Genomic DNA, 12,452 nt, shown 5'->3' with positions numbered 1-12,452 from the left:
ATAATAACCAAAACAGTAAAAAATATATATATACTGTATATACTAATAATACTACAAAGAGCAGCATTGAAAACTATGCAGAATACTTATAAGATTTCAGGCAATGAAATTTGCATGCAAAAATCAAACTTGGTGACGGCACAAAGCCCTAACAGAGGGAAATAGTCGTGTCAATCTGTCATGCGGCGAAACTAAATTTGTCTGTCGCTGCAGAAGATGAGAGGAAAAGACAAAAAAAAAAATTTACAAAAGAAAATTTGAATGGCATTACTTTCATTTCAAGTAATCTTGACGATGGTATGCATCTGGCTCTTTTTTTACAGCAACCAAAGGCCCACTCACTCCTTGGTTAGATGCACTCCACCTTTGAGGCCACTGTCAAATACACCCTTGCCTCTTCCACCAGCCAGAATCTGAGCTTTCAACACAATCTCTTTGGCATCTGAAAGGAAGATAGAAAGCGATGGAAAACACAACACGGATGGCACAAAACAATAACATCAAATATATAAATAGACCAATCACGGTTTCGCACCATTATGTCCCGCTTAAGTGTGCTGCTCATCGGCTCGAGGGAAGGGGAGAAAAACGGCGTGTGTACCATTGGGCAAGATATGCCAAGTCTAAGTAAGGCGCAACATATTTACTTCAGGGACAAGGACGACGATCGATGCTTTTACTCCGTACATCAATCGGTCTTGCTACTGCGCACAGAGCATGCGATGTAAAAAATGCACTTTTGTATATTGATCAAGTTATCCTTCTCAAATGTATGCAATGGAAAAATAAAGAACGCCTCGACCGTGCTCTCATATTTCAGCGCTGAAAATTCGCCGTGACGCTTCAGCATTCATCCTGGAATAGCCCCGTTTAAATGGAGTCGGTGCTCTCGATGAAAGATGGCTCCAGGCAAGGTTATTATGATCTCAGTGGCCAAGTTCAGCCACCGACAATAGGCTCTCGTCAGGTTGGGAAATGAGTGGACAGATGGATGAACACCTTGACCCCCGAGGCAAGGAACAAGCTCATCCTATGTCAGCAAAGGAAGGAGAACACGAAGACACAACACAGGAACTCACGGGGGCCTAAAACACACATTTCCCGCAGGAGGAGCTAGAGCAGGGGTGTCAAACTCATTTCACATTGTGGGCCACATACGGCCTCGGTCGATGTCAAGTGGGCCGGACCATTAAAATTATACCATATTCTGCTATAAATAACCAAAATAATATGTCTTTCCTTTGTTTTGGTCTAAAGAAGCACAAGAACATTAGGTAAATGTTGAAATTTAATTAACATATCTTTTACAAAACATTTCATGAAGCACCTTAGATTTTTCTTTTATCATTCACATATATGCATTGCCACTGATCCCATTGAGTGTACAAAGGCACAAAACCTTAACAAGTAATTGGCATTGAAAAATATAGGAATGCATTTTAAGATTTAACGAGATTTATAAAGAAAATAATTTTTAATCATAGTTAGTTAGTTAGTTAGTTAGTTCCGCCCGCTCCTATTTGGAACATTGGGCGACGAGCCTCCTCCATTTGTTCCGGTCACTGGCGACCCTTCTTGCTCCATGCCAGCTGACACCCATCTCACTGAGGTCTTCTTTGGCAGTCTGTCTCCACGTCTTCTTTGGCCTACCTCTCTTCCTCTTTCCACCCTCTGGCATCCAGTCCATGGCCACACTTGCCGGTCTCTCTCTTGGCAGCCGGAGTACGTGGCCGATCATTTTCCTTCTCCTTTCAGAGACAATGTCTGACAGTTCAGCCACTCCTGCCCTCTTCATCACCTCCTCGTTGGTGATGTGGTCTCTCCATGAGATCCTCAGGATGGATCTCAGGCAACGCCGATGAAAGACATCTAACTTGTTGGTAATGTTGGCTGTCTTCATCCATGTCTCACAGGCGTAAATCGCTGTTGGGATAACCACTGACATAACCACTGACAACCTCACCCTGTAAAACAAAACCTGTTACAGAAACGACGAGAGGAAGCCATTTTTAATCATATTAAATCTAAATTTAATCCCTGCCTACACCTAACAAACTAAGAAGAGTGCTATTAAATGTGTAAAGAATAAAGAATTCACATGTCCTTGATAGGTCCGCTGTGTTGGGCCTGTCTCGGTGACAGACTGAGACTGCTATTGTCTTCTTCTCTGATCAAAACAGTGTGCCCCTAGCGGATGCTCTACGAATTGCACCTTATTAAACATTCATTCCGTGTCTTTTATCTCATTGAGGGCCGGTTCCGGCCCGCGGGCTGTATGTTTGACACCCCTGAGCTAGAGAGAGAGAGCGAGAGAGAGAGAGAGCGAGAGAGAGAGAGAGAGAGAGAGAGAGAGAGAGAGAGAGAGAGAGACTGAGAATGAGAGAGAGAAGCACCACCAGGGAAAATAGTCTTTGACAGAATGGCAAGGATTAAACTATCACTGTATTAGTGAGAGCCAGTCTTCACAGTCTGGAGCTGAGAGGTTGGGTAGGGGGGGGGGGGGGGGGATAAAAAGGTGCACCCGTACACAAACGGGGTTGAGAGGACTCATTGATGGCTAAATCCGTGAACAAAAACTGCCACTTTGCAAAAAGAGCTCAAAGTAAGATGAAATAGTGTCTTTTCTCAGAAGTAGTTGTGGTGTGATTACCACCTAAGGAAGAATTGGGTTTCTCAACATAAAACGTTTCCCGGACTTCAGTCAAATCGAATACATACATGGATTGTTGTGTTACTTCCATGCGCGCGAGGTACCATGGAAACAAGCCATCGTCTCCATTTGACTTGCACATTAGAATCACGATAAGTGCATGGAGGAGGATGCGTGTCTAAAGTAATTCCATGTCTCACCCTTGACGTGAATAGGTTAGGGTGTGCGCGTAATGAGGAGGTGGAAACACTAAGCTGCTTACAAAAGGCGGCTTTACCCTGCAAAGCCTATTTTCAGCTGTTAGAGCAATTTAGAAATACATGCCATGAATTCAACCGAGGCCTTTAATACGCGACACTCTGCCCCGACCACTCGCGCGTCCACTGAAAACGGACAGAAATGAAGAGGCCAAGTCGAGGCATCTTAACCCAATGGCAACAATGGCTGTGTATTCCCTAAAAATGACTCCCGCTTGTAGACCATCAAGAAGAGGACACAACAGTGTCCATCTTCTTCACAGTCATACACAAAGGCAGGCGCGCGCTCGCACACACGCGATCGTCTTATCCTTCAGCACATGTGACAAAGATGCTCGCCAAAGGGCTGCGGTTAAGCCAAGTCTCCTCCGTACTAAATGCTACCGTCAGCGCTTTTCAGCAGAGACGCCGCCTTCTTTTCTGAAAGGAAAAGAAGAAAGTAATTGGAAAAAAAGGCACTTCAATGGGGACGCTGGGAACAACAAAGGAGGATTTATGGACTGACGCGGAGGTCCGGTCAGCCGTATGCCTCACTTTCACCATACTTGATCGCCTTCTTATATCTATACGCTTCTATTTGGCTTAGGTTGGGCGTACACTGGATGAATTGGCGCCATTCCTTTGAGTTGCCGCAAAAAGTGATGGATCGATACTTTGAAAACCTGATGGCGTGGCATATCCCACATCCTCAGAAACTGCATACATTTCGGAGATCGGAGCAGAATCCGAACAGTGACAATTGCACCCTCCCCACCGTTTTTTTTATATTTTTTTTATCAAAGACGGTAACATGCTCACCGTGCAGATTGATAAAAAGGGAGTTCGATTAGCAGCAGAATCCATTTTAGCAGCTATATAGCAATGGCTTTATTATTGCTAGCATGCGCGAACATAGCTTAAGTAGAACGTTTGTGGTGTAACTTTAAGGCTTACTTGTACGCATCGGAGCGGAATTTTACTGATTGCAAATCGGTGCAAAGAGCCACTTGAAATGACTGCGGAGCTAAATTCAAGCACACGCAGAAACCAGTGACAGCGGAGAAAGGAGAACCGCGAAACGTGTTTTCAGAACACACTTTGGATGATGGCCATCGGCGAGGCGGGCTTTCATCGGAATGGTGATCCCTTCTATCAAAACTCACATTGGAGAGTAATTAAGGATCCAAAAGTGCATGCGGGGCAGAACTCAGAGATTAATCAAGGAAGGGGAAAAGAAAAAAAAAAATCATCAAGATATGCGCAATGGATGCATCTGCCCGGCAAGTGATAAAACAAAGTGCACTGCATGAGATTTACAGCAGCAAAATTGGAGAGTGAAAAAGTGCAAACTCTTTCGAGGTGATGTGTATTGTAGTCATGGCTCTGGGCAATTAACTTTTAACAGACGGAAGGCTAAAACTGTGTTTTTTGTTTTTTTTTTTAGTCCCTATGGGGTATGCACTCCAAAAGCTTGGACTTCCTGACAGCTCCTTGCACACGTCTCCCAGTATGGGTCCATTAGAATTAAAACAATGAGCCGATATGGTTTGAGTCAGCCATCTGCCAAAAATGTTACTGCCCCCTCGATGAACCCGAAGAAATGCCATGGAAGTCAATTGGAGTCAAGTATTTCACATTTTGTTTGTATGTTACTCCGACCAAGAAATCAACGGCAAAATACATACATACAAAAAAGTGCATTGAACGAATATCTGAAGCCAGGCCGTGGTTAGGGTGGCATCACACTTGCAAACCACAATCTTGGATGCAGAGAATTGCAGCTGGAGAGGGCACTGGGGGGGGGGGGGGGGGGGGGGCAACCAAACAAACAAAAAAATCCAATAAAAAAAACAAACAGCTGAAGCTGGCGATATATGTGTTGGGTAAGTTGGTGAGTGGGCAGAGAGAACAGCGAAGCTGGCAGATGCAAAATATGAGCGAGTGCGCACAAATGTGCTTTTGGTTGTGTTCGATATAAATCAATTCTATTTGTCAACTGCTGGAATAAAATGACTCGGGCGGGGCTAAAGATCCAAATTGCAAAGCCAAGGGTTACACTAAACCATGAAGAAGGAAACGCCGAACAAAAGCCACGCGATGTGTGAAAAAGTGAGCATGAGAGGGTGTTCAAAAGCAACGCATTTGCTTGAGTGCCATGATAAGAAAACCAAGAAGGCACAATCAGCAAGCTCCAAACAACAAGCTGCGGTGCATTAAGCAAGAGATTTGGAAGACATGATTCATTGAGATGAAACTTTATCTCCGATGAATCGCAACAGTTCACGTGTCTTGGCAGCGCTGCATGGGGTGAATAGGTCGGACTAGACACCAGGAAGATTTTCCACCACATTCTTGATGATCAGTGATCATCGTGCTCGGGAAAGCCCACGTTGGGGGTGAATGACCAGATTTTGAGGCATTTGTCGAAGAGCAATGAGACACTCAGTCACGCTTTCCAGTTACCACTTGACAATGTCGCGATCAACCTGCTTTCACAAATGTAAATTGTGCGTCCGTGAAGAGAGAGCAGGCGAGGTGGCAATCGAAAGCCGGTATCGCTTTGATTGGTGTCCGACACCAGTTGGGGCCACGGCCCATTTGCGACGCACCGAGACGGAGACAGCGGGCTGCGAGCAAAAGTACTCCATCAGATGTGCCGCAAATGTGCGTGACTCTCCAGCCAATCGGAGTGCCCCTTCTAACATTGGCTTGTTTGAAAATAGAACCAGAATCGGCCAATCGATGAAAGAAGCAGTTGACAAATTGAGCAAACGTCCAATTTTATCGGCGCGGCTTCTGGGCAGCCGAAGATGAAGCGGTTGGGACAAGAGAAGGTCCTCCCCTCGCGTCGCGTCGCGGAGGAGGAAGCTGTTGTGCGTGCTATGTTCAAAAACGAGGCGAGACAAGAAACCCGTTGACTCATTTGAACAAGTAGCGTCCGAGTGATCAAGTGGAAAGCGTGAAAAATGCAAGAAGAGAATAGCAGGTCAGTCGCTAACAACGAGCCGGCAATCGCCGGCAGAGAGCAACCACCGCTCGTGTCTCCACAGTGTTATTTTATTTTACCCTACATTTCTTCTGCAGGCGAAAAACCTTGTTTGAAAGGAAATAAAACAAGTCTATGCTAATCAAATGTTGAATTGCTCGCTGAATGTCTTTTTGGTCAGTAGCCGTGCTTTCATACTGGCACTCTCAAAGCAATTTAAAAAAGGTTGCCGGTCCATGAACCGCATGAACTTGTCTCAAGTGGCCCGTGAGACCAAAAACAAACAAAAAAAAAAGGTTGGGAACCACTGCCCCCACACAGCACGTCAGTGCGTATGTGTTTGTACTACTCACCGAGTCTCTTTGCAGCCTCGAAGGCCTCCGAGGCCGTGTCGGCTACGAAGAAGCGTTGGACGGCCACGCCATACTCTTGCATCAACTTTTTGCTCTGGTACTCCTGAAGATTCAGCCATCTTTTGGGATTTAGCCAGTTGCACTGAAGGTGAGGAAGAAAAGCCTACTGCGGTTAAAAGAATCCAAACTGCTGTCACAAATCTGCTGTATCGAATGGGAACATTTCCACTCCGCTGTGTCGGCAAAGGTCTTCAGCCAACTGACAATCGCACAGCCTCCCGTACATCCTCTCAAACAAACAAAAAAAAGTGTTCAAGAATAACCGTTGAATGCGTAGGGATGCATAGGAATGGGGGGGGGGGGTGGTCGTTTTGAGTTGGGGAGTTTTGGTAGTTGGGAATTGACAAAAACGGCTGTGCTCACTGGTTAACTCATTCATTACCAGCCAATTCTGGACCAAGTATGAAAAGACGTTAAAAAACGTCTTTGGGAGTGAATGAGTTAAAAGTGGGGGTTTTTTCAATTTGACTTTGTTTATTGAAGACGAATGAATGTTTTTTGGGAGTTTTTTTTTTTTTTTGCTCACCGGCCACTGTGGCTCGTGGTTGCCCCGCGTTACCGGCCACTCAATCATTTTCCCAGGCCACAAATTTGTTGTTGGATAATCGCATTCGGAAAAACAAGTCACTTGAGAAAAAGACGTTTCATCTCCATTGTCACCGGTGCCGGTCAAGTGGGTCATTTCCTCGTTTGAGTGTGTTGCCCAATAGCACTCGAGGGCCACTGAGAGAAGGGCTCTCAATCGACGCACTCGGACAAATGTGTGGATATTCCTCCTTTGCTTCCGTTTTTTTCCCTTTGCGGTGAATTAATGATGTCGTCGGGCATACGCGCGGACACTTGCGTGGCGACTCGGTCAACCGACGTTGACTGACCGATCACGGTGCAATAATCCACATCCCCTCAAACACTAACAAAGCACTCCAGTATATCAGATGGTGGCCATTTTGAATATTCCGCTTGCCTTTGAATGATCCTAGTGATGGACGCACACGGCCAAATGAATTCACAATGCCGCGTTTCTGGCCACATCAAATAGGCAGCAGTGCAGAAGCGGCGCAGATAGGCCACCGCGCATGCCCAAATCACCGCAAACTCAACCTTTCAAACCACCTTCTTCAAATTGAAGAAATGTTTGCAAATAAACAAATGAAGACAGCCGAGATCCCATCGGAGTCGGCGATTGGACGAGCCAGAGCTCGCGAGGCTAACAAGCGTATGCCGGTAGGCATTTTTTTTGCCCGCGTCGTAACAACATCCCGTTTCGTCCATCCGAAATCGGAAATGTACCTCGTGGGCCATTTCTGACGACCGTCAATGTTCGGCGACCCAATTTTGGGTGCATCTTGAGAAAGGTAAAATGGCCCGGTCAGGCCAGTGTCCGTAAGGCGCGCGGAGGTGCGACAGTACCTTACTGGACCCTGCAGGTCTACTGTGATCAGCTGCCCCCGGTTTGTCAAACCTCGTGAAGGCAAATATTGCATTACGATGTAAAACCAATGGGCAGAATGTTTTCTCTGACCCGGAGAGGTTCAGCGGTCCGTAAGAAATGAACTAAGAGATCAGTTCTCAAACGATAGCTGGATCGCTCTGTGAAGGCATGCGCATGTCCAAATAAGCGCAGCATAAATGATTCGGTGGTACAGAATATGTACACTGACCGTCTGCTTGTTAACAAGGTGTGGACAGATGGCAAAAATCTCTTTCATGAGTAGCAAAGCCTCTCGTTTTGTCACCATTAGAGCTGCGCAAAGAGAGACGGAGCGGCTGCACCTTGACCGTGCCGCGCAGGACAGAGGACGAGTGAATAGCAAGATAGATACCAAGTGTAATGACTTCATACTTTGGCATTTCTCTGGCTGGTGAGCAATTACAGCAGTGTTTCAATCCTGCAAGCCGGCAGGGCCGACAGTTCACCAAGTTTATGCGTTCGACATCAATCGCAATGCATATTTTCAGGTCGGTGCCTTGATTAGTTTCGCTATAAACGGCAATGGAGAAAGATTTGAAAAGCACCTATCTAGAAAGAGACACGGAGAGAAATAGAGAGTGGCAGAGAAAGAGAGCTCGCTAGATAGCTAGAGAGAGATCGAAAGAGAGCGAGATGGAAAGAGTGACAGAGAGCGAGAGAGACTGTCGCGAGAGAGCCAGCCAGACACAGCGCATGCATACGCAGTACATCGGCGCACGGGCAGAGCCAATGGGCGACCGTCCCACGTGGATGCACATGTTTTTCTGTTTGGCTTGGAGTGGCTGGGGAAACACGGTGCCGGCAGGTGGACGCTCGCCCGGCTCCATTGTCAGACACGTTGCAGCCATTTTTACCACTGAGGCAGATACCACGAAGTCATCAAGCGTCGAGTCCAAAATCTCCAGCGTAAGCAAAACGTATCATCTGCAGCGTGTACGGCGCATCACTACCTTTGCGGTGAGTTAGGCTGCGTGATTTATCTTCTCCTTTTACAGCCTGTCATAAAGCAAAGCAGATAGAGAGGTGCCGAGTTGTTTTCTTTGCTAACATGTTTTGGGGCTTACCTACTCTCGAGGACTCCAATTTAATGACTCGGACACATTTCCCCAGCCCTGAATGATTGGTAGGGAAACACGGGCAACAAAGGTGTCTCAATGAGACCGGGTCCTGAATATTTTACGCGGAGGGGCGGAGAGCCCCCCCCCCCCCCCCCCCCCCCCTGCAACAGCTCCTGCAGGAACTTCAAACAACAGGCAGCTTCTCCTTCTGTCTCAGCTCCAGAACACATTTACATTTCCTGCCCGCAAGGGACAAAGTTAGCTGTAAGTTGATTTGAATACCGCTTTCCCCAAGTTAATTGGCATTTCTGTAACTAGTGAGGTGCTTAGGGCTTTTCAATTATTTACATGAGCGGGAGGAAATGTCGCACGGTTGGAAAACTGGGAAAGGGATGCGTGCGCTCACACCATTGGCTGTCAGAGTAAGGAAAAGGTGTGTTTGTGTCACACGTACACACACACACACATACACAAAATCGGTCGATGTCACGCAACTTCCTGCCGTCGATGCAAAGGTGAACCGGGGTGCGGTACGCAAAATTACGCCACGGCCGGAGCATTCGACAATTTTGTCACCCTTCTCCAAATCAAACAATGAGACATACAGCACCTTTTGAAAAATCCTGATGCGCGCTTTGCATTCGAGAGCAGTCGCCTCGGGGGGGTTCCCGAAGACATTCTATGAAAGTCACGGCGCATTCGATTCGAGTCAAGGAGACCTTACTTGCCTTTATCAGAGGAAAACAATTTGTCAGGCAGACACTGTCGTTTTTGAGCAATACATCTCGCGATGGCAGCGCTACTACGCATCGTTCTGCATTATTATGTCTGCTGCTCGGGCCATGGAAAAGAAAGGCGATCCGGAAAGTCATATACAGTCGAAGCTCCTTTCAACGTAGCCCTTTTACAACGTTTCCACCCCTGTAACGTTCACATTGAAAGAATTCACCTCATTCATTTTCCATTTGGCGATTTCGCTGAAAATGAACACCTTTACGTCATCAATGCCTGTTTTTACATCTAGAAATGTTCATATGGTCTTATACAAGGTAGTTGGCGGCCATTTTACTGGAAAGGTTTACGACGAAGGGCCGTGATCACGTACAGAATAGTCATGTCCCTCGAGGTTGGTCGTCACGTACTTTCACTAGAGCACAAGCACTTGCACTCGAGTCGGATTTGGGACACCAAGACCAGGTCCAGAAGGTCTGGCCGTCCCAACGTTGCGCCTCTCAAACGGAGTGGCGTGAAAAGGTGTGGCCGCCCGACGCAAACAAGACGGGCTTTCCCCTACGCCTAACGGCCGAGAGATCAGAGTGCTGATGCCGCACGGATGGACCGATTTTATACGTGAGCCGTTTTCATACTTTATTGACACAGCAGCAGTTTTGCAGTCTTACGGCGGCTTTGCCTAAGTCGTCCCGTTATCTTTTCTCAAGTATGACACCTTTGAATAAGACGACACGGGTAGATCGGAGCTTATTAAGCACGCTAATTACTTGAGTACCTGCGGAGACACGGCAGTCAGGTTTTCCCCATCCTTAAGCCTGTCTGCCGGAGATTAGAGCGAGGCCGCCGGCACGCCAATCGATTTGATCTAAATCCAGGGGGCCACGCTCCACGGCTCCCGCCGCCGCTCATCCGTACTACTTACGGGGCTTTTGCAGACAGATGCCATCTTTCTCCGGTTTGCGTGTGACTTGCGTTTCGAACGGGCAAGGACACAAAACAGCACATGGGAAGGCAAAAAAATTTGTGCGATGCTTCCAAACATTACACACATTCCCTGGCGTTTCTTTTTCATATAAGACGTTTGAATTCTACTATTGAATAAAATCGAGGACATAACACAGATTATGAGTTTCTGAAGATGGAGCCAATGATTTAAGCAGAGGTAAAGCAGCCCTGAACCGATTCGAAATTCTATCGGCTCAATGATGAGATCATGTTCCGCAATGTCGGCAGGATGAACAAAACGGGTCTCTGAACTGCTTTGGTGCAGAACCACTGCACCAAGGGAACACCTTTGGCTTACAGTAATGGTGTGGGTGGGGGCAATGGACCACTGTGTGACAGAAGCCTATTTTCAAATATTTGGCGTGATTTGCTGGCAAATGTTACATTGTACTGTAGACATTGCTTTTGATCAAATATCATTTGAATTCTGTTATCTGTCATGTCAGATTGATTTTTCATCGGGGCACAATTGGTCATGATACGGTTTTATTTCATAGTAGTAAGGAAGAACCCCCCCCCCCCCCACCCCTGCAACCAAAAACAACTATTGGCATTGATAACGGACAATAAAAATACTCAATCATAGCCTTCTGGGTCGTCATCAAATACAATAGCGAGATGACAAAACATTAGCCCAGAAAAACACAAATCGAATCTACATCTCAAGAACATTATTCACGACATCATTTTGGATGGACTCAGTGTTTCTTTTTCTTTTATCGCGACAACATTAACACAGACACTACAATGCCTGCCGTATTTTCAAAATATTATTTGATTGGAGGGTTTTTTTGGGGGGGGGGGGGGTTGTTTCATTTTTTTTTTGCAATCAAATACATTTACCATGCCTTTTAATAGTTTTTATCATGGTTTAAGTGTACAGCAATAAGTTGAAATATTGGACAGCATTGAAGGTGCGTGGAAGGGGTTAAGGTACTCTGAAAGGTGTTTTTAATGCGGTCCTTCGTTCGCAACGACTTTTCCCTCTTGCGGTGGCGGTTTGCTCAAGAACGTATGCTTTTTGTAACGGAAAAATCTCATTATTTAGAACAAACGCGGCGTTCAAAGTACCAAAATCAGTCAACAATTGGTCAAAGTGCAAAGTTTGACCTTTACACCAAAGCCTTATCGAAACGGCGGTGCTTTGGGGACTCGAGGCTGTTCTCTGTCTAAAACTTACAGACGAACGGTTCCGCTGAATTCATCGCGAAAAGATGACAAGGTCACCGAAGTGATGAAAGACGCGCCCGCATAGCCAAAAACAAGGGTCGCGATATTGATCCTCGTGAGGCAGTTGTCGTTTATGACCACCAGCCATTTCTCTTCACCGAGGCTCGCGTAACTGCTGTCACGCACGCCACGCACAGTTGCAATTCACGCGGGGCAACCGAGTCGAGATGTGATGTCACCAACCGAGTGCCACGGTCGACTTCAGCTGGCATCCCTCGCGTTCGCGTTTGTGAGACGCGCTGACACGCTAGCCGCCTAGCAACAGAGTACAAGCGTGGAACGGACGTTCATCGAACGTGACTTGAGATCGCGCGGTTGCATTTCGAGGCGGAAGCAAAGAACGATACCTTGAGCCTGTTCAGGAGTAGGTGCTGTGACGCGGCGACGCCGAGTCCTCTCGATGCAACCTGCGCTGCCATGGATGCCGCCATGTTGGCACGGAAATGCGAGTACGATGACGTTTTCATTTCCGGGTCAAAGGACACTCGGGGGGCGGGGCTCCGAGAAAAGTACACTCAGCAAAGGTGGCAAATTGAACTTGGGCGTGTTTTTTTTGATGAACTCTCTTATGTGTTTGAATAAAGGTCAAGCTGGTTCGGATCTTCAGCTTTTCATGTATTCAAATTTAATTACATTTCTGTGATGTTTTAAGGAAAATTCGAATCGATTCA

At 46.6% G+C, this 12,452-nt stretch overlaps 1 protein-coding gene across 1 annotated transcript in view; it reads right to left on the bottom strand.

Annotated features, from left to right (window-relative positions):
* suclg2 (succinate-CoA ligase GDP-forming subunit beta) overlaps positions 1-12,242 on the bottom strand; it is a 33,964-nt gene extending 21,722 nt beyond the window's left edge. Inside the window, exons 1-3 of the mRNA XM_086118099.1 lie at positions 12,129-12,242; positions 6,226-6,367; positions 343-442 (exon numbers count right to left, since the gene is read on the bottom strand). Of these exons, the coding sequence (XP_085974225.1) occupies positions 343-442; positions 6,226-6,367; positions 12,129-12,212 (326 nt within the window). The 5' untranslated portion in view covers positions 12,213-12,242. The remainder of the gene's footprint in view (positions 1-342; positions 443-6,225; positions 6,368-12,128) is intronic.
* Between the last annotated feature and the right edge of the window lie 210 nt (positions 12,243-12,452).

The sequence above is a fragment of the Hippocampus guttulatus genome, chromosome 8 (genome assembly GCF_054856545.1).
Source record: "Hippocampus guttulatus isolate MCC_2025c chromosome 8, RoL_Hgut_1.0, whole genome shotgun sequence".
NCBI classification, from domain to species: domain Eukaryota; kingdom Metazoa; phylum Chordata; class Actinopteri; order Syngnathiformes; family Syngnathidae; genus Hippocampus; species Hippocampus guttulatus.
This window is presented reverse-complemented; position numbering and strand designations above follow the sequence as displayed.